The sequence below is a fragment of the Brienomyrus brachyistius genome, chromosome 16 (genome assembly GCF_023856365.1).
Source record: "Brienomyrus brachyistius isolate T26 chromosome 16, BBRACH_0.4, whole genome shotgun sequence".
Taxonomy (NCBI): Eukaryota; Metazoa; Chordata; class Actinopteri; order Osteoglossiformes; family Mormyridae; genus Brienomyrus; species Brienomyrus brachyistius.
Genome location: NC_064548.1, coordinates 18,375,912 through 18,398,600, shown reverse-complemented (window position 1 = coordinate 18,398,600; position 22,689 = coordinate 18,375,912). Strand labels below are relative to the sequence as shown.

Sequence of the window (22,689 nt, the reverse complement as noted above, 5' to 3'; positions counted from 1 at the left end):
GAATACTGACGAGTTTTGCTCTAAGCGTGAGGCTTGATCACACCCGATGCTTGTCTGATTGTAATACACAGGAACAGTGCATGAACTGGAGGAAATAACTGGTCACTTTGGATACAAGTCTATTTGGTTTATGTTATATTCCATCCATTTTCCAAACTGCTTATCCTACTGGGTCACGGAGGGTCCGGAGCCTATCCTGGAAACAATGGGCATGAGGCAGGGAACAACCCAGGATGGGGGGCCAGCCCATCGCAGGGCACACTCACACACCATTCACACACACATGTACTTCTATGGGCAATTTAGCAAGTCCAATTAGCCTCAGCATGTTTTTGGACTGTGGGGGGAAACCGGAGTACCCAGAGAAAACCCCACGATGACATGGGGAGAACATGCAAACTCCACACACATGTGACCCAGGCGGAGACTCGAACCCGGGCCACAGAGGTGTGAGGCAACAGTGCTAACCACTGCACCACCATGCCACTCCTTATGTTATATTATATTATATTTTATTATTTCTCTGTCAATTCTGCTCTTTTGTGAAAATGATTAACGATTAACAAGCATATTAAATAATTCGAAGCAGAACTGTCATGGGTACCTGAAACGCTGTTATTCCCAGAGCTGTTGCTTGAAGTTTTATTTGGAAATGCACAATGTATATGGCAGGTTCACCAAGGAAGATTTAACACCGTCAATTAACTGGTGAGCAATGAAACGGACCATTCACACAGGGGTGATGTAACTGCCTGCTCACTTTCACACTGATTCACTTGCAACCTTTAAAAAAAAAAAAAAAAACAGAAAGTTAACAATAATAATTACAAATTCCGGGTTTTTGTTGGCCAAGACACTTTCAATGTGCTGTTGGTTTTAGAATAAGTCACTTGTCCTGGACAAAATGTCAGGGAACATAAAGTCACTGCAAAGCTGAACTTGACAAAGCCTAACCCATTTCAGTCTGTTTGTGAGGGATCCTTTCAATATGTTTTAGGATGATACCATTCGGTTGGTGCTAAAACAATCAGCCAAGTAGGCTGCAGCTTGTCCTTGTGTAGCACAAGCTAAAACCCTGGGGTCCTTTAAATCAGAGCTAGATAAGATTTTAACGTAGCTATTAGTTAAGTTCTCCCAAAATGAGCTTGATGGACCGAATGGCCTCCTCTCCTTTGTAAATTTCTTATGTTCTTAACGATGAACATTAGGCAATGAATAACAAATGATGAACAATAATTTATAAAAGCAACAAATCACGATGCAGGATAATCATCCATTGTAGATTGTTAGAAGGCATCCATCCATCCATCCATCCATCCATACATTTTCCAAACCGCTTATCCTACTGGGTTGTGGGGGGTCCGGAGCCTATTCCGGAAGCAATGGGCACGAGGCTGCTAGAAGGCATCATATCATTTAATTCAGTACAGAAATGTATGTATGTTTCCACCATAAATGCATGTTCAAATTAGCCCAGATTAATTGTAATGATACTGTTTAACCCTTTCTGTCTGAGAGCATAGCCAAAATCTTTTGTTTGCTTGACGACCATTTCAAGGCCAATAGACAACATACATTCTTAGGAAGCATCTCAGTTTAAAGACATGTCTTCAGTCATAATGTGATAGAAGTATTTAAATTCATCACATGGTAATATTGCATGGGTATCTAAAAGTATATTTTGATATGCAGACTTCACACAAGAATGAGTTATAGGATATTTTACTTTTTTCTTTTGTTCATTTTCTGCAAATACAGATCCCCTCAGACAGCAATATCAGCAATCGGAAGGTTGCTGGTTCGAGTCCTGTGAATGCCAGGAGTGATCCTACTTCGCTGAGCAAAGCCCTTAACCTGCAATTGCTTTGTCATGGGTATGTTGTTAATCAATATCCAGCCCTGCAAGCAGGTCCTCCAACTTACAGGGAAATTTGGGGGTTGGTGGCAGGACTGGCACTCCAGCCACTGGAAAGAACTCAGTGTTCCATCTAGAGTAGTGTGGTGCTGAGATATCACCCGCCACACGGTTGCACTCAGGTTCTCATCCCTGAGGTGGTTTATCGTGTGGTGGGTGTGTCAATGCGCTGTAATCAGTACACGCTCCTTACCTCTTCCTACCTCATCAGATAAAAGGATAATCAGTGCAGTATATTTCAGGAGAATATTTCTTGGTTACTATAATCTTCGATGTCACAGGAAATACGGAGAACACAAGCTTTGCCAATGTCAGCCCAGTAAGTTTACTGAAAAATTGAACACTAGATGGCAGCATTTTCACACTGGAGTTTCTACACACCTCATGAAGCATATCTAGTCTTCACAAAGTAACTCGCCTTTTCGGTGCTGTAACTGTGGACATGAGACATCGGTTTCTCCTTGCTGTATATCGAACATGTTACCTTATGATCTGAATCTCTCCCCCAACCTCATGTTCTCCATAGGATTCGTAAATGCTTTCGTGTCAGATGGATGATTCGACCCTCTTTCCCCGTTTTCTGCCAGACCTCTGAATCTTTTGTTCCATTTGGACCAGTATGAGCCTGGGGAATATTATTAGAAATGTCAGCTCCATTATCGTTCCCATTGCTCCGCGTGCCTTTCCTCAGCCCACCCGTATAAAATCCACTCATTAAAATTAAGTATGACTCGCTGTGACACAAGTATAACGCACAGATGTTAGGCAAGAGCAAGCCTGGCTTGATCCAATCACGCATAATTATCATATTTTTAGACACAGTAGCGGCATTGTTAATTGTATTGATTGTGATTGTGATGGAAAGAGGATGAGGTCATATTGATCCCAAAGGAAAGACCAAGGTTAAGTGGGTAGACCTTGTAGTTGGGCAAGGCTGTGAAACTGAGGCGGGTCATGACAAAAGATGCAGACGATTGACATCCCTTCAGAAATAAAGGCGAGGAGAGAAGAGTCATTAGTTAGCCTCCCTTGGCATGATCCAATTTCCCTAGTTAATGAGAGGTGTCACGATTAATAGCTGCAGTTTTCTGGGTGCCATCACTCCAGGACATGAACTTGATTACGCCATTAATATCGATCTGATTGTAAATACGTAACTGGCGTTGTGTAACTGATTTATGAAAGACACCAGTAGGTGGCGATGTTTTATTCATTGTGCTCAAACCTCTCAAACAAACCAACTTCTGGAAAATCTCTAAGACCACTGTAGTGCTAATAAAAGTCCCTGTCGTCCGATCCTTAAACTTGAAAAATTCACTACATTTTAACTGTCAGCATACATTAAATCATTATTATTTTTATATCAACTGAAAAAAATTATCAGTAATAAAAATGATTGCATATGACCAAGACCCATAGAAAATTTATGCTCAGATGAAAATGGGTTTAGAAATTCATATTTAAAATAGTGTGAAATGATCAAACTGTGACCATGCATTGAATCACAGGAAGAGTGACTTTGGCCCGAACCTCTCATTGCACATATGTATTGTATTATGTCCCGAGCTGCACTGCCACGATAATAAGTGCTCAGAGATCCATAAATACAGCAGTGACTGGAAGCCTGCATGTGTAATCTCTTCTCTCTATTGATTTGTGAACAGGAGGCAACACCACATGCTTCATGGCACAAGTCAGGGAGGGTGGGGTTTGGAAGCTGGATGTTATTAGTGTAGAAACATTGTGGGACGGACAGCTGGTTTAGCTCAATGATCAATGGGGGGGGGGGGGTCACCTTTCATAATGGCCCCTGTTGGTAAAGACGGTTCCAGTTTGGTGCTTGTCGGTCTTCTCCAAAGAAACACTTACATGTATGCGTGGTTAACCCTTTCAATGCCAGTCCCTCTGATAATATGACTTCTATTATGTTGTCTCCAAGACAAGAGTACTTGCATGAACGTGGATGCTCCAAAAGTGGGTCCTATAATGACTGCTGATTGCACTGCTTGGAAGGAAAAGAGTGTTTAAAAGCAACCCCTTTTATTTGAAAATGATTTTGGTTTGAGTTACTTCTAGGGCCATTGGCAGTCTTGCATGCTATGAAAAACAGTCCTATCCGAGTTTTTACATCTCTCTGCCCCACAGACACAAAGATATTGCCGCTGCATTCCAAGAGTATTACCTTTCCATCATGTCAGTGTAATACATAAAGTGTCCCACCTGAAAGACAACGGAAAGCACAAGAAACACGAAACATACCCCTGTCCTTTGTTTTAACAATTTATCTAGCAGGACAAAGCTGGCATGTGGAAACCTTTACAAAACGCATGTGACTAAGAGACCAAACTGAAAACAGCATGCCTGCATGCTGAATGACTGAATGACTGCATCATTATTAGATGTATGAGACATTGTAGATGTACGGAAGTGAAAACAGAATTGGATTATAGAATCAGGACTTTAACCTAAAATGCTTAAATTAATATTGATAGAAATAAAGTACTATTATAAGATCAGGTGATTGATTCTTTTGGAAATTTGTCCAAAATATGATTAAATGCTGTAGCTCACCACAGACCTGGTGTGGAGGAATTATGAGCAGCAACAGTCCTACATCTGCAGTACTGAGCAGATTTTTCCTTAGGACATCCAGGACCTTAAAGGTCATTGGAAACTTTACTGTGTATTTGTATAACCATCCATGACACTTTCCAAAGGCCAAACTAGACTGTGAAAGTTACACAATCAACACCCACAATGCTATGCAGGAACATCTTTAACAGAAGTCTGGCTTTTGTCCAATTTAAAAGTAAGATCTTAGTAAATGTAGATCACCTAAATGTTGGTGCATGATACTAAAACTAAGCAATTCATACTTGAAACCTGTGCGTAAATTTTGACTGCTTTCCCAGGGTATTTGTGGGCAACTTCCAGCCTAATTAGAACAGACACCATGATCAGGGATGCATGGATGGATGGACTTGCAGTAATCAATGCAAGTAAGAATAGTTTTCTCCAAAGATGTCTGAGCGAGTTAGGTTTTAGTGCTCTGTGATGTTTAAATTTTTTATTATTGGATGTATATTAGTCAACAGAGATGACTTACTTGACGGCAGTCGGTTTCAAATCTCTTCCTGGGGCTTCCATTTTGACCCAAGAATGATTTATTTCATTCTACAGCTAATGCTATATAGTTATGTGGCTATTGAATGATACGGGTTGACTAGATGCACAGCTCACAGATTCGTCTTAATAAGTAGCGTGTGAGATGCTACATAAGCCTGCCAGGTGCTGCATTAAAAAGCAACAATTGTTGAAATTGCTGAAAATTGTTGGACATTTTACATAAAAAATTAATATAGAATGCAACGACGACGTCTTATAAAACGGGTATAGAATTCTGTGAATGCGATGTCTTTTTTTTTCACTTTTCAGTGCTTGTCCATGATTCACAGGCACGTTTGTCTCTGAGCAAAGGCCTTCCATGTGTTTATTATTACCCAGAAGCCTGAGAGAGAGGCCCACAAAACTCATTGTTGTCAGCCCCAAAACGTGTTTAGAATACATTTGTTCAAGCTAGCCAGGTCTTCGTGGCATTGGCACACACCCCTGAGGGTACAGAGGTGCTCAAAATATGTTTATCAAACCCATTTTTCATGATGTGCATCAGGTCCTAAGATAGGTATAATCCCAAATAAACACCCCACAATAGAAAACCTTTTCTTGAAATACTTTTTCGGGCATGTTATATTTTCTTAAATGTCATTCACTGAATATGTGCCTTCCGTAACATATAAGGTTATCAGTTAAGTGCAAACATAGTATGTACACTGTATTCTAAACTTACTGCAAGTCTTTTGCCCATGAATACCTCTTACATAAATATGTCAGTCAGGAAGGATGCTAACTTAAAGACACACAGATGCAAGCACTTATATACATACATATATACAAACATACATGCACAAATGCACACATTGTGTATATACATGCACAAATGCACAAAAGCATGTATCATATTTCTGAACTAGCTTGGCACTTGACAGTTTAATAATGTTAGTAAAAAAAAAACTGAAAAAAATTCCCTTTAACCTTTTTAACAGATGTAGAAAAGATCATTTTGTCGGGACGACGGTAATTACCCGGTAGATAGTGTCCTCAGCTAAGCTGCTATGTTGGCGTTAGAAACAGGATAACAGCCAGTGTGTAGCGAACGTACAAACAGAAAGTGCAGTACAACCTTTGCTTGCATGCACCCCTCATTACAGCACCCTCATTACAGTAGACTGAATGACACATGGGTGCGGCCTAGCGTAAGAGGGGGCTGTGCAGTGACTTGAGCAGCCTTCCTAAGAAACTTTGGCTTGCTGTGGGGAGGGTTTAGGGTCTCTGCCTCTGGTGGAGGGCAGGGCTTGATTCTTGCCCCCAAGGGAACTACCCCCTCCTATATATATAAATATAAATTTGTAATGAGTAAAGATTGAGTTAATGGGCATCTCTAATGTCCATAAACATGTATGTCATCTTCTTTTCTTCATTAGTCACACATAAAGACTTACTTGTTCTTATGTGTTCCTACAGGAAGCGTTGAAGGATGTCTGCTTACTGTGAGTCATTCCTCCGTCTACATTTCACCTGATTTTGTCATTATCTGTTACTAGTGACGGACCTGCATCTGACTCCCTGTGCCTGTTTATGCCATCTGTGTGTACGGTTCTTCTTTAAACCTGTGAAAAGGAAGATCATAAAACTGTCTCCCAAGGCAGTAAACCTCCCAATGATGGATTTAGCACAGGAGTGGGGAAAAAAATAGACATTTTGACTGACCTTTGATTGACAAGTCAAAGCTCCACCAAACTGCCAGATGGGTCCATGGTACAAAAAAGGTTAAGGATCTCTGGCATGCAGCTATTGACTTGAAATCCTACTGACTATTAAACTAGAAAAATGAAAACCCTCACACCTCTGTCAAATGAAGGATCCTAAACTACAAACAGAGATGCAGAATGAGTTGGAAGCATAACAGCTGCAAACAGCCTCATGTGACAATAAAGATTTATGGGACTAATAATGTCATACTGAACATATCTGGCTATTTGTGCTGATTAACTTTAACTCACTAGCAAATCAGAAACCAATCTGGAAATCTGCATTGGTTTCCGGTTGTTACCTGTTGTTGTATCACTGCATTTTGAACTCAGTATTCCACTCAGTAGAAGTTCATGCGTTCACTACTGCTCTTCACCACTTGATGTACAACAATGAAAGATCTTCAGTTTCTGTTGGAATTTCCCCCATTGTCCACTGTATTGTATACAGTCCAGGTTGGACCCAACCTATTGGACTTTTATCTCTATAAACCTAGTGGTCTTCAGCTGGTTTGAAGTGATTATTCCTTGTTAGACTACAAATGAATAATGAACAAGCAGTGAAGCTGGTTTTCTTCTGCACCCTGTACAGACTGTAAGTCTGTAATAAATGGGTTTGTGAAATTACACAGCATGAGCGACTCTATGGACGTGGAATTGAATTTTTAAATGTTCCTATATGCTGATTCCTGGTTGCTCTGAGGAATTGAAAACAATGAATACATTTTTACATAAAGGATTATTAGAGCAACATGTGTAATAATGCATTGGACAATAAAATCTCAAAGTTAGAACTAACCGTTGTTTTCGGAAAGCATACTTAAACAAAGCAGCTGCTTCTATACGTAGGTCATTGGTATATAATTAGAATAGTTTTATCGCTGTAAACATCAGCACTGTGAAGGAGATGGAGGGTAGCTTGGTGTTTACTTGGAGACAGAGAATTTACACAAGACACTCAGCGAATGCATTCTTGATTTAAAAGTCACGATGGCTGATGATTTCATGCAAATCTGGTAACATGGCGAGGCATTGCAGTCCGTACCTCTCCACTGTCAGCTCTTTGACTGGCTACACTAATCCCTTCTCAATTAATGGCAAAAGACTTAAGAAATTATTCTGTCGAGTTGAACCAACAATTAGCTGCTCAGCTAATGGTAAATGGCAGAATAATTAATGTGTATCAATCGTATTACAACCTGCCTGCCTTTTGATGTTCACAGTCTAACTCGTGCATAACAGATGAGTTCTGAAACCGTTTAGTAAATCGAGGAAAATGTTTGCTCTGAATGTGCGTTAGATGACTCACGGTATATGATTTCAGTTATTTTATGAGTGCATTGTTTCCACATGATCACCGGGGGCCCTCTCTCTGATGTCGTGGAGAGGTTTTTGCAACCCTGAAAACACGCATGTCCTTCCCATTTCTTGTGCAATAAAAGGAAATGTCAGGTTTCCACCCAATGAGCACATAAAGAAACGGCCTAGTATGTAATCCAGCATGTGCGGGGAACAGAGGCTGAGTCTAGGACTGCACTGGATGCTTTCCAGGGAAAGTTCTAAGTAATTTGGCACCAGAAGCAGGGTGTTTTCATTCAGGCTAAAACGCTTTTCTTAAAACCCCAAAAGGACATGTGACTAAGGAAACAGAAGTGACCAGCCTGTAATGTTGTGTCTATAGAAATATATGAAGAAAATAGATAGATAGATAGATAGATAGATAGATAGATAGATAGATAGATAGATAGATAGATAGATAGATAGATAGATAGATAGATAGATAGATAGATAATTAACATAGTGGACTTCATAGTTAAATGTGGACAGCATAATGGAAGCATTTGTCCCTCTTTAAGTCAACAGATGTATAGGGCCACTGCTGACCAGTGTTGCCAACTCATATAACGTTAACGTAAAAATCTATTTCTGAATGCAGAGTTGAAGTCCGTAAAAGACCATTTTTTAGATGTCCATTAAGAATATCATGTACTGATTTGAACGTTTAAAACAGAGTCCTTATGTGACGTAAAATATTTAATCGCATGTAAAGGTTCGTGTAAATAAACGATGGCTATTTATTTAAACCCACTAATCAATTAAAATAAAATTGCAGAATAACTTGCAGACTCTTGCACGGACCCCTGGGAAATAAATCTCGGCCCACTGTAGGCGGGGTGGCCGCGGGTAGTGGGGTTTGTTCTTCTCCCCTTCTGTGTTGCGCTTCTCTCCCGCGGTCGGTCCTTGTTTCTGCTCGGCAGAGGGCATGGAGCTTGTGGCTTTCTTCGCATTCTTGGGATAGCTTCCAAAAGTCGGGAGGGCAAAAGAATCAAGACGAGATGAATTAGTTGCGCAACGTTACTTTTTAAAATTTTGATTCACGTTTCAAGCTTAGGCATCATGTTTACGCGAAGAATTGCAAAATAGCGGATTTAATGGATTACACGGATACAAAGAAAGAGGAACTTTTTGACATCGGCCGGTAAACTGCTAGTTACTCACAGAATGTTGATTTTCTTAGTTAACAAAATATATGCTTTTTTAAAATTGCATAAATAGGCGACTATGTTTTGTGAAATTTTGAATGCCAAGCATTGTTTTGTATGCCTGTAAGTTCGCATAACATTTAAAACGCTGTGGTCTGTTCATTGCATCTGTTCTTCTTTCGTGCTGTTCACCATGACTTAGCGGAGTTCCCTTCTGCTTGCGTATTGGAGGGAGTTACATTTGTACCACTGTATTACAGAATTTTTATTTCGGCCAGTTTACAAGTTTTTTCCCCCCCACAAACAAAGCGATAAATTCTGAAGCCCAACGCTCCCCACATGATATATTTCATTTTCAGTGGGCTATTATTTATCGCAGTGGGGAAATGAAGGGGATTTTCGCAATTAGTGTTGGACTGCTCTTCGTAGCATGGACAGGAGTCGCCTCCGAAAACAATGCGACTGATAGAAATGCAAAACCCTTCCTTAATGCCAGGAAATATATGCCAAGGCTGACTTCAGATACTCAGACTCAGGCTAAAAGAATAGTTAATGAAAACGCTCCGTCTATCTCAGGAACAGATGTGAGGTTGGTGGAACTGCAGGGAGATCACCATCCTCCTGCAGATAGGGAACGTAACAGACTGCTAAAGAGGAGACAGAACCATCAACGAAACCTTGGCCAAGCTGAAATGGTCCAGGATGAGGCCAGACCAGCGGTCAAACCCAGGCAGGCCCAGATGCCAAGCAGCAATCGGTCTCCCAGCGTCTTGGCAAACTTTGCCGGAAAAAATCGTGTGTTGGTCATTTCTGCACCTCATGCCTCAGATGGCTACTTTCGCCTGATGATGTCCCTCCTGAAACCGGATGTGTACTGTGAGCTGGCAGAGAGGCATGTTCAGCAGGTTGTGCTATTCCATCAGGAGGGCGAGATGGAAGGTAAAGTGCGGCGCATCACCAGTGAGGGCAAGATCATAGAGGAGTCGCTGGACACGGCGCTCATCCCCAGACTGATGAACTTCCTCAAGCTGGAGAAGGGCAAGTTTGGGATGGTGCTGCTACGCAAAACGCTGCAAGTAGAGGAGCGGTACCCTTACCCTGTCAGGCTGGAGGCCATGTACGAGGTGATCGATCGGGCCCCTGTGCGCAAGTTGGAGAAGGTCAGGCAGAGGGGCTTTGTGCAGAAGTGCAAGGAGGCTGGCGTGGAGGGACAAGTCGTTGAGAGTGATGTAATGGGGACCCCCGACTCTGATCCCCAAGTGGGTGTGCCTGCTGAACGGAGACCACAGAAGAAACCAACCCCCAGGCCAGTTCAGACTACTGTGCTCCCAACAACCACCTCTAAAACGACTACGACCTCAACAACTACAACCACGACAACCGCAGCAACAACAACAACGACGACTACCACTACCCGACCCACTACTACCACTGTGCCAACCACTACGACTACACAGACAACCACAACAGCTCCTCCTGATACCACCATCTCAGCTTCTACTCCGGAACCCACTAAAGCTCCAAGGATAAATCACCGGATTTCAGCGTCCAGAGCCAAGGATGACTCTGAACTCCAGCCTCTTACTAGAGACCTTGTCAAGGGCAGAAGTAAACCCAGAACAACTCCTTACCCAACTCACCCACTTGATTACTACACCAAAGCTTACACTGGCCGCCATGGAGACAATCACGCAGACAAAAAGAATTACAATAACGAGAACGCTGGTGTCACGATAATGAAACCTAGACAAACTAAAACAAAACAACACAAAAATCTAAGTGCTGGAACGGTAAGAACCAATAAATATAAAGATACATATACGGAAAGCAGACCTACTGCTGGACTTCCAGATAGCACGGAGCGAGAGCCTGTCGCTGCCAAGAAAAACAAGAAGAAGGATAACGCAGAGAAGAAAAAGAGGGGTGACAAGACCGAAAAGTCAGTGAAAAAGGATAAAGAGGAGAAGAAGGCAAAGTCACTTAAAGATGGGAAAGGAGAAGGTCACACCAAAAAGACGGACAAGCAGGCACCCAAGAACCAAGAGAAAGACGAAATACAGAAGTCTTCAAAGAAACCACCACCTTCCAAGGGAGTTTTAACTTCTTTTATGGATTACTTTGAAAGTAGAAGACGGCTGCTTGTGAGTATGTTTTGAACCGATATTTTGATACGGTAGCTTTCAACAGGATGTTGTTGAAGGTAAATCAAGCATAATTCTCCTGGCATTGTTAAAACTGTGATGGTGAAAGAAGGTAAAACAATGTAACAAAAATGTGATAAAAAAAAGTCAGGAATTTTGTTTTAATGTGATGTGCAAAAATGCATGGAGATGTGCAGTCTGTGTGGGATGTGGCTCCGGCCTTCAGTGTGCATAACAAAGCCATCTCCCCGCAGCTGATCACCAGCCCCACTGAGGAGCACCGCATGTATGTCCAGCAAAGGGACGAGTACCTGGAGAATGTGTGCGAGATGGCTATCAGGAAACTCTCCGTTATAACTATCTTTGGGAATCTGGAAAACAGCACGATGAAAATTGACCATTACCAGCTAGGTGAGTTTTGCTTTGCCTGTCTTAAGCCTAAATGATATGCAGCGTGTTGCTTCCTGTGTGGTTCGAAGCACCAGTAAATGACATGGCCATCCAAATCCATCCGTGTAATATGTTACTCCAGAGCACCTTCAGATTTGAGACTGTATGCTTTGCAATTTAACCTGATGGATGCACGTCTTTGAAAATCGACCACATCTGTTGGACGCGACTTTGCTGGGTATTTTGTGGTACTGGACATTTATTTAGCTTAGGTAGCTATGCTTGCTTTAAGAATGAACTTTAATTTTCAAAAAAATATTTAAACATAGTTACAGCTTTTTTGTTTCTACCACTAATAGCTAAACACTGTGTAATTTTACCAGCACAAGAATTATCATGATACTTCGGATAACTCATTTTGATTTGCCAGACACTCTAAATAAGTACTGCTGATTCTGCATGACGTCCTAATTTAGGGGTTATCTCTACCAACGTCTGTGAAATACTGTGCTGAAATGATACAACATACATTATGTCAACGTACCTGATAGAGCAGTCTGACAAGCTAAGAGTGCCAAAATCCAATTTATCTATCATTCCCACCTCAGCTTCCTCTCGCTTCCAAACCACAGCAGCTCGATCTTTGCTCAGCCAGCATGTGTTCTGCCATGACTTGTAACACCAACAATATGTCATGTTTTGAGTGGAGCAATTCTCGAAACATAAAACAGGGTAACACATTACTCAATAAATAACAGGCAACACTCTACTTAAATAACTTAGTTACACAGTTACTACTTAAGAACAAATCATGAACTAACATGAAACATCACGATTTATTACTGATGAATGAACATGGATCAGTACATAATTAACAATTAGTTTCTGGTAAGTAAATGCATTAAGTAAGCGTGTATTACTATATTATTCATGCCCTTTCAAATAAAATGTTACATAAAATAGCTTATTAATGTGAGGTGAAGGCTGCTAATATTTGAACAGTGTACATTGTAATAGCTCACACGTTTTGGTGTTGCATTTGGCACCAGCTTCGCTTTCTCAGTAAGGGAAACCAATGTTCTTTCTTGGCTGTAAGTAAAGCACAAATCCAGGACACACACACACACTCACACACACACACACAGACAGACACAGTGTGGTATCTGGCTACAGTGCTCCATTCAGCTGCCTAATTGTAAGGAATAACAAAATGCGACACTGCTTCTGGATCATGCACTATTCTATTCATTTAAAAATGAACATGTGAAACATCCATCCATCCATTTTCCACACCGCTTATCCTACTGGGTCACGGGGGGTCTGGAGCCTATCGCAGAAGCAATGGACACGAGGCAGGGAACAACCCAGGATGGGGGGCCAGCTCATCACAGGGCACAGTCACACATCATTCACTCACACATGCACACCTACGGGCAATTTAGCAACTCCAATTAGCCTCAGCATGTCTTTGGACTGTGGGGGGAAACCGGAGTACCTGGAGGAAACCCCACGACGACATGGGGAGAACATGCAAACTCCACACACATGTGACCCAGATGGAGACTCGAACCCGAGTCCCAGAGGTGTGAGGCAAAAGTGCTAACCACTGCACCACCATGCCGCCCCCCACCCATGAAACGATCATATGATAATAGTACACCTCTATTCTTACAATTACTCGAATAAAGCTGTTTTGTATCGCCAGTATGTCTGAAATCAAAATTGATTGAGTTTTTGTGTCATCTTTATGAAGAAACAAATGTACATACCTGTAGGTGTTACATTTCTGCTGTTTTTTGCTTATGATCAAAGGCTTAGTTTTAGTTGTGTAGGTGTTTTAGAGTTTAGACTAAAGTTGAGTAGAGCTGCCTAAAATAAATTATAACATACCATTCCAGGTGGCTGGGTCCCTGTGAAGAGTCAGGTTTTGTGTAGTCAGGGCAATGTCATGTATGTGAGCGTTTGAAAAGGCTTTTCTGTTGCAGAGCATGACAAGCCCATGAAAGGCCTGAGAAAAGGGGACCTTGTAAATCAAGATCTCATCGCTGAGCTGCGAAAGGGCTTTGGCATGACAGAGAACGAGTTCTTCATGGTGCTGACCGACTTTGACGTGAAAGTGAAGGTAATGTAGGCGATTCCGTACGCTCAGCTGCACTTTCACAAATGTGGCAGGATCACACGGCTGTTGGACCTATGCTGCGTTCCATCTGAACTCGTAACTCGGAAATCCCAAGTTCCTAGTTAGAAATTTCACCTGGAATGCCCCCTGACGTTGTAATTCTCACTCGTGAAGTCAGACGGATCTGCACAACGCCGAGCTCAGAATTCAAGATGGCTGTACTCTGAATTATTAGTCTGGACTAAATGTAAATGAACAAAGATAAAGGCCATTTGAACTGGGCTAAATTAAATCCGACAAGTTATCCAGCTAAGCAAGAAATCTTGCATTTTGAAACGGGTCCCTGGTATTGCTAAATGGCTTTCCCACTGTACTAGAATGCGGTTAACTGGGGTGTGATGTCATTCCCAGTTCCATCCTCTGAGGTAAATGGAATGCAGAATTATCCTGCCTCTTTGTTTGTTTGTTTGTAAACAGTGCATCTGTTGCGTGATTTTTTTTCGTGAGTGGACTATTTAAAAACATGAATCCAATATTTGTAGTTTTTTCTTTTTTGTGACGCCTTCAATCACCATTCTTATTAAAGACGCGCTATGGAGGATCTTCTGTCATTCCCTAAGATGTTTCGTACTAGAGACTTGCTCATCTAGCTTAAAATGTTGTTGATCTTCAGTGAGATTAATTAATACCAAATTCACTAGGCCTAATTCTTATTAGCCTAAGAGACTAGTCTGTTAGATTCGCCCTGAGTTCTTGAAAGCTCTTCATGCTGTTGGGCTGTCTTGGCTGACACGCCTCTTCAACATTGCGTGGACGTTGGGGACAGTGCCTTTGGATTGGAGGACTGAGGTGGTGGTCCCAAATTTTAATAAAGGGGACTGGAGGATGTGTCCCACCTGTAGGGGGATTACACTCCTCAGCCTCCCTGCTAAAGTCTATGCCGGAGTAGACCTTACCAGAAGGGTCCAGGAGGAACAATGTGGATTCTATGCTGGACCAGCTCTTCAACCTCACAAGGATACTGGAGAGTTCATGGGAGTTTACCCAACCAGTCTGCATGTGTTTTGTGGACTGGGAAAGGGCAAATGATCATGCCCCTCAGCTGGCCTGGGAACGCCTTGGTATTCCCCTGGTGGAGCTGGAGGAGGTGGCTGGGGAGAGGGAGGTCTGGGCATCCCCGCTTAGACTGATCCCCCCACCGCCCGACCCAGGATAAGCAGCTCAGAATGGAATGGAATGGATTAGTCTGTTAAACCTTTCAGATGAATTATAAATGAGTGATAGCAATCCTACTAGCTGCTGAATACTCATGACGGATAGTCTTAATCAAAATATACAAATTTAATGTGTTTCCGACTCATTCATTCATTACAGCAATACTATGAAGTACCCATCTCCATGAAGGCGGTGTTCGACTACATTGACACCTTCACCTCACGAATCCAAGAGATGGAACAACAGAGGAGGGATGGTGTGATGTGCAAGAAAGAAGACAAGGCGAGATCTTTAGAGAACTTCCTCTCAAGGTAGTGTCACAGAACGATGAGATACAGATAATCCCGCTACAGAGCGTCATATCACACTACGAGTCTGTGCTAATATGACTGGTATATCGGTATCCAAGTGCCGATAAGCACTATGAGAGCTACACTGCACCTATTTGCACGCAAAAACAGCTCTGCAAGTGAATGTTAGTGATGTGCGATTTGGGAGCGAATTGTTTTTTTGAGCTGATTCTTTTCAGAATCGACCTGTTTGTACATCCATTCATTAAAAATCTAAACATATTTGACAAATTATCATATGACAGCAAACAGCAGCCTTATTAAATTCACTTGTATTTGCTTTGCGTAGGCTGTCTGTAGACATATTGCCTTCAGTGCCCCTCTGCATACCGTAACCCGTTGTATTGGTGCTGTGTGAACGCCCGGCCTGATGGTAGCTGTGACTCACTACTCCTGACTCTGGTCAACAATCGACAAGTTAACGAGTTCGGCACATTGAGTGGAAGTGGTTACTAAGCTAGTCTCATGAGATTCATAGGATTCATATGAGATGTTCATCCATCCATCCATCCATCCATCCATTTTCCAAACCGCTTATCCTACTGGGTCGCGGGGGGTCCGGAGCCTATCCTGGAAGCAATGGGCACGAGGCAGGGAACAACCCAGGATGGGGGGCCAGCCCATCGCAGGGCACACTCACACACCATTCACTCTCACATGCATTCATATGGCCAATTTAGCAAGTCCAATTAGCCTCAGCATGTTTTTGGACTGTGGGGGGAAACCAGAGTACGCGGAGGAAACCCCATGACGACATGGGGAGAACATCTACCATGTATTATCTACAATGTAATTAAAGAAAAAAAAATGCTATATATATATATATATATATATATATATGATATTTGTTCCACATTAAACTAACCTTCAGTCAGTTTTTTGCAATGCTTTCTGGTAATGTCATATTTCAGTGGCGGCTTTGAAAACATTGAATTACCTATTAACTGCTAGAGATGAACTGCTTAGTATGAGCCAATGTGTGAAGGACAACAGCCTTGACCAGATCCACGAATTGTATCTCATCTGCTGGGACTGGCGGATAACTGTAGCAGCAGAATGTGCTGATTGTAGTGTCTGACCTCAGGTTCCGCTGGAGACGTCGAATATTTATCATCTCCTCCCCCAGCGATGAGGAATGGGCCTATCAACAGCAGCTCCAAGCCCTGAGCAGCCAAGGCTGTAACCTGGGTGAGACTATATGTGTGACTCACAGAAAGGCGGGTTTCACATGCTTGCGAAAAGGCTTAGTTGTATGTGTCATTTTTGGTCAATGTGTGTTTATTTTTCATATACAGTAATATGCAACGTTTAAGACTATTTATCTGAGTAGTAAGTGTATATTTGCTCACAAAAAAACAGATTAACCCAATTTAACATAACATCTGCAAATTAACTGTTCTCCAAAAAGTTACCGATATCATGTTGGATGGTTATATGAAGACTACTGTGGTTCCCAAACCTCTCCTTAGTATGAAGACTACTAAATTGCTCCCCCAGCTCAATTAATTAATTCATTAATTAAATATCTCAGAGATATTAATTAGCCGAACAAGGTCAGGTAGTGGTCAACTCAAAAAATATATGGGTATATTGGAGAGTTACTGCAAGGAGAGTTTTTGAGCTGACACTCTTTGACCGGCATAATATCAGGTTATGTACCAACATGAAAATCATTTATATGGTGTTTTCTTTGACCGCCTTAGACTTTTGCACAGTACTGTATATAAGATTACATCCTTTATTTGCACGCCGGAATTCTTCTCTTCGCCTACCCCACCTTGCTCTCCAACGGTGGAGATTAGGATGTGTGGCAGCCCCGGAGCTGGGCGTTAAGGACCTTGCTCAAGGCCCCACGGTCACGTGACTCCTGCCAAGGCTGGGGTTCCAAGTGGCAGTCTTCCGATCACAGGCGCAGAGACTTTGCCTGCGGAGCTGCTCACCACAATAGTACCCAAACCGTTGTGTAAAGCAAGCGCATGCGGAATTTCAATTGTATGGAGATGGAATGAATGTCAGGTGCCTCACTGTATTTGACCAGCAAGGGCCTCTTCCTCCAGGTTTACGTCACATGTCCATTCTGAAATTGACGGGGGTCGATCCAGTGGACATGGGAGGGGTGCTGGAGCTCTATGCCATAAACGGTAAGGGTGTCACAGGTGAAAGTATTGTGGGTTTGTCTACTGAGTAACGTGAAAGAAAGCAGCAGCACTGACATCAAATGATTATACAATTACTTATGATTATACATTATATGATATGTGATTATGATACTCTGCCCGGCCAAAATTTTTTTTTTTTTATTTGAATTTGAATTTAAATCAGCAAGTACTTAAGAGCCAATGATTGGATCATTATTACAGCTCAGCAATGTTATGTAGCAATAAAGTGAAGTCAGCTGAGTACCTGAATCTCCTGAATGTCCAGATAACCCCTCTATCCATCATGAATGGATTTGTCCTTTCCTGATGTCATGGGCATATTCCAGGCCGAGAATGCCAAGATTCATCAGGCTCGAATTGTCAAAGAGTGGTTTAGGGAGCATGAAGAATCATTTTCACACATGAACTGGCCACCACAGAGTCTTGACCTTAACCCCACTGAAAGTCTCTGAGATCTGCTGAAGAAGACTTTACGGAGTGGTTCAACCCACCTATCATTGATACAAGATCTCCACGAGAAATTAATGTAAATCTGAATGAAAAAAATGTTGATATGTTGCAAGAGCATGTGGGAACAAAGCACTGGCGAATGTGAACCATAATCAAAGCTAAATGTGGTCCAACGAAATTTTAAAGTGTGTACCGTTTTTTTTGGCCAGGCAGTATATTTGTTGCTATCTTACAGTATAATGTTTGTTATCAATGTATATTTAAGCTGTTAAGATGTTAGGATCTTAAGGTATGCTAAAACTAATCGATCTGCTTGCTTGCAGGAAGTGCTACTGTGGAACGAGAGGGACTCTCGGCCTCTCTGGTGGGGGACATCAGGAACTACTTCCAGATTAGTCCTGAATACTTTTCCATGCTGCTTGTGGGGAAAGATGGCAACGTCAAATCCTGGTTCCCCTCCCCCATGTGGTCGATGGCCATCATTTACGACATGGTGGATTCCATGCAGCTGCGCAGGCAGGAGATGGCCATCCAGCAGTCGCTGGGTATGAGATGTCCGGAGGAAGAATACGGAGGTTATGGTTACCATAACCAGGGTTACCATGATGGTTACCAAGATGGTTATCACCAAGGCTACGGTTACTAAGGAAAATTCTTCAACTGTGGACTGTAGTTTATTTATATTTTATGTGGACTGAGCCAAAATCCCATTCTTGTGACTTAAACAGTCTTTCCCCAGTGTATAATTTAAAGCGGCTACACATTTTCAAACTTATTTCACTTGTACTGATGCTGCATTCATATATAAAAAGTTGTTTTTTACATTTTTTGTTTGTCTTTTGTAAGGAATGTACTCTGTGTCAGTGGATAGATGTTTCTAGTACCTTTTGTTTTAGTTGTTTTTGGCTTTGTTGTGTTATTTGTATACACATGTTTTATGCATAAGTTCTATATGACATCGGTTTTTGCTAAAGGAGCAGATGATTTTTGTTCTATACTGCCCTCTTCAGGCATGTTGGGCCTCCTGCAGGGTAATTGTCTGTATTAGTGACGTAAGTCAATAGTCAAGTCATATGTATCATCCAGGGGTCAAAACCATTTTTGATCAAAATGCAGTTTTTCTAATGGGCATGATATATAAAAATGTAACCTACAAAGTTTTTTTGTTTATTCCTCAATAAAAATATTTTGCCACGGACATGCTCAACTGTGTGCAGGCAGATTGGTGATCCCTCAGATCACGAGTATCGAACGATTCCTATCTAACATATTCGAGATTAGGTAAAAGGAAATTTGCTCGGAGGTAAACCACAGCTGTTTAAGACAAATCTGAATCTATTATTTTATTCTGTTTTGTTTAAATGTATGTTACTGTCTATACGTAACATTTCAAACAATTACAAAAAAAAATTACAAATGAAAATGATGAAGGCAGAAGAAATTGGTGATATTTTTAATTTCGCACCATTCCACAAATGTCCAATTCCTGCTTTAAGGGTTATGGGTTTGAATACATAAGAGCAGGTGGTTGTGTGGGCAGCGAAAATGAGCGATAGCAGAGTGGGTTGTTTTTCAGAGAGCGCACTTCACTGAGACACACGAAAACATACTCTGACAAAGGCAGCCTGCCACACAACTCCATGAGTGTTTGTTTGTGAGACACTTATCCTTCTTGGTAACTTGACACTCTTAATGATTCAATAGGTAATGCTGAAAGCAGCAGATGAAAACATGCTTCTATTATGAACAATGACTTGTGGGAAGGTAATTGTTGGTGAATCATGAATGGCAAATTAGAGAGGGCAACTTATTCTGGTAGAATATTGTTTTTGTTAAGGATAGCTGCAGATGGGGATTTTCCACTCTTGAGGAGCATCTCTAGGCTTTTCAAAATCGCACAATGGGGGAGGTCCTGTGCTATGTACGGGAAATATCTGTCATCAGAGAGCAGAAATCTATGGCTGAACGGCAGCTACAATCTCCTTTTGGCCGGGTTTGAGCTTCATGGTAGCTCGTGACAGTGAACCTGCAAAAAGAAGCTTCCATGCCTGGGAGGCCATAGCTGCACAAAGACGGACTGGTGATGTCAGCGGTCCATGTGATGGACATGTGAATGTATCTCCCTCTCATAACTGGGTATTTAGTATCATGTGAGGATTGTGCAGTAGTTGCATATTTATTTGTCTGTTTGCCAAGTACACGTATCCTGGGCACATACCATAGGCTTTCTGTTTAGGGGACTATATCAGAATTTGCTGCGTACGAAAATTTGGAGAATATGCGTTTTATTAATCTAGGGTTAGTTTCGTTGGAAGCCTCTTGTTGGGAATCCACGCAACCTGTGATTAGTGTGCCCTACAGGATCTGCTGCTTTGGAATGACTAGGTAGGACGTCTTCTGAAATGTGAACAAATCATCTGCACAAATGGACCACTATTATTATTATTATTATTAATATTATTATTACAGCATCATCACATCCATTCCTGTTGCCCATATAGATGACATTCCTCAGAACGTCGCGTCCTCTCTCTGGGTCTGTAGGTTTCCAATGGCATTCGCTCACTGGGGTGCCATAAGGTGAAGTTCATGTAGTATCTCAGGACGCCATGCGTCTGAATCCCCCGAAAAATCGATTGTAGCGCCGGTGGGATTAGCATTCCCCACCGTGCCCGCGGGCCGTGTACAAGGCCCTTGTATATGTCTTCCAAGCAGCCGTATGCATTTGTTAGTGTGAACATTTGTGCTTCTGAGTATCCCATGTACCCTTACCTGCGTTGTGTGTGTGACCCTGACGTGCTCTGGTGAGCCTTCCTGTCTAGTGTGCAACCTCCCCACATCTGCACAGCATGGCTGTCTCCATGTTAATGTTGCTTATTTGGACCCTGCTCCTTTTAAGGATTGTTATAAAGAGCAACTTCGTCTCAATCCGGGACTTATCATTTTCATTCACCGCCGCCACAATGCCTCGGTCTGCCTGGCACTTCAATATATACATATATTCTTTTCTTTTCTCTTCACAGCTACACATATTACAGTAGCTGTCATTGTTATATCACGCATGACATCTTTCGTTTTCAAAGAATTGCTCTATTGGCCATTTTCTTTCTCTTACTGAAAGTTACACTGACACGACACATTTCCCGAAAAATTATGCAGATTTATAAAAAATGCATTGTACAGCAATGTGTAGGCTCAAATATGCAAGCAAATACTTAATAATGCAAACACACGCACTGTTTTAAATGCAATATTTCAAAAGCATAGTTTGGCAAGTTACTTCTCTCTGAAATGTTCAGAATGATCAAAAGCTCCCCCTGCAGAAGTTCATTCCCTTTTTCCATGATGGACATTAGCTAACTACCAACGTACTCTGGGCCCTGTTGGATTCACCCGATTGTCTATGTGTGAGCCGATGGTAAAGACATGACTGAGAACGATGGGTATCTTTATAGGAAACGTGACACATAAAAGCACTTGCAGGAATTTCCCTTTTTCTCAAGTATATTCATACTGCAATGCTCCGCATCCTATTCCAGATGATAATTTGCTACCCCCTTGTGGTGAAATTCAGTATAAGTAACAACTTGCAAGTTCCCCGCCCATGAACTGTGTGACATGTGTGCGGATAACGATGGATATCGAGTAATTTTACTAAGTAATTTTAATATTGCACTTGGTCAAATCAACAGATTCCCCAAAATCCTTGCTCCACTCAAATTAACTAGGAAAAATGTAGCTGAGAGGTATTTGGTACTTTTCTTAATGTGACATTAATGTTCTCGCTATAAAATTGGAAGCTGAATTTCAATCTTGAATTTCACTCAACACCAACATCATAAAACAGTGTATACTGAGTGTCACGTTCTGTCCATATGTCCCTCCTCTTTCTCCCTAGTGTGGCTGTAACAAGCTGCAACTGTTATGTACTGTATGTGTCTTCCCTTTTGTTTCTGCCCTTCTATATTATGACACACTCCAGCTGCCTCTTGTTCTGTTCCCTTGTTAGTCTTTGTATAAAGGTACTTCCCAGTCCTGTGTTCCCCAGTCCTGACACTGATGTTGTTGTAACTCCCGCCGTTAGTCTTGGTGTAAGAGATTCCTCCGTGATACTTTTATTATCTTGCCTGTTTATGTTTAATAAAACCCATTTAGTTTTGCCCCGGCTGCTGCTCCTGTGTCCTTCGTCCTGCGATACAGAACAATGTGTATCTCATGGTCATGTATAGATCCTATTTGGATGTACGGACAGATTATTTCCAGGATATTAGTGTGATTTGTGACAGTTCTGTCTGGGTTCATGGCACTCTTGCGGAATGAAAGTTCACAAAGTGAATCTAAACTCTGTTTAAAGTGAAGTACATGTATTTGTTTTGAAGTTACTTCTGTTTTCAAAGTGACTGAAGAGCAAGCAGGTTGGCGCCTTGCATGGCAGCCTCCGCCACTGGTGTATGAATGACTGTGTGGATGGGTGAATGTGAGGCATGAAATGTAAAGCGCGTTGAGTACTCGTAGGAGTAGAAAAGCGCTATATAAATGCAGTCCATTTACCATTTAACTGAAGATTTTGTTCATAGTGCACTGACAGTGCAATGCAGA

The 22,689-nt window shown here is 41.8% G+C and overlaps 1 protein-coding gene across 1 annotated transcript; it reads left to right on the top strand.

Annotated features, from left to right (window-relative positions):
* The first annotated feature begins 8,979 nt into the window (after positions 1-8,979).
* Positions 8,980-19,288, top strand: LOC125710029 (coiled-coil domain-containing protein 80-like). The gene is made up of 7 exons (XM_048979189.1): positions 8,980-11,407; positions 11,662-11,818; positions 13,783-13,919; positions 15,291-15,442; positions 16,566-16,669; positions 17,539-17,622; positions 18,414-19,288. The coding sequence occupies exons 1-7, from the start codon at positions 9,653-9,655 to the stop codon at positions 18,734-18,736; spliced, it is 2,712 nt and encodes a 903-aa protein (XP_048835146.1). The 5' UTR covers positions 8,980-9,652; the 3' UTR covers positions 18,737-19,288.
* The last annotated feature ends 3,401 nt before the right edge of the window (positions 19,289-22,689 follow it).

Excerpts from the sequence above, each read along its gene's own strand:
- LOC125710029 (XM_048979189.1), top strand. The coding sequence starts at position 9,653 with ATGAAGGGGATTTTCGCAATTAGTGTTGGACTGCTCTTCGTAGCATGG. Across the intron at positions 11,819-13,782 it reads AATTGACCATTACCAGCTAG|AGCATGACAAGCCCATGAAA; the intron begins GTGAGTTTTGCT and ends TTTCTGTTGCAG. Across the intron at positions 13,920-15,290 it reads ACTTTGACGTGAAAGTGAAG|CAATACTATGAAGTACCCAT; the intron begins GTAATGTAGGCG and ends CATTCATTACAG.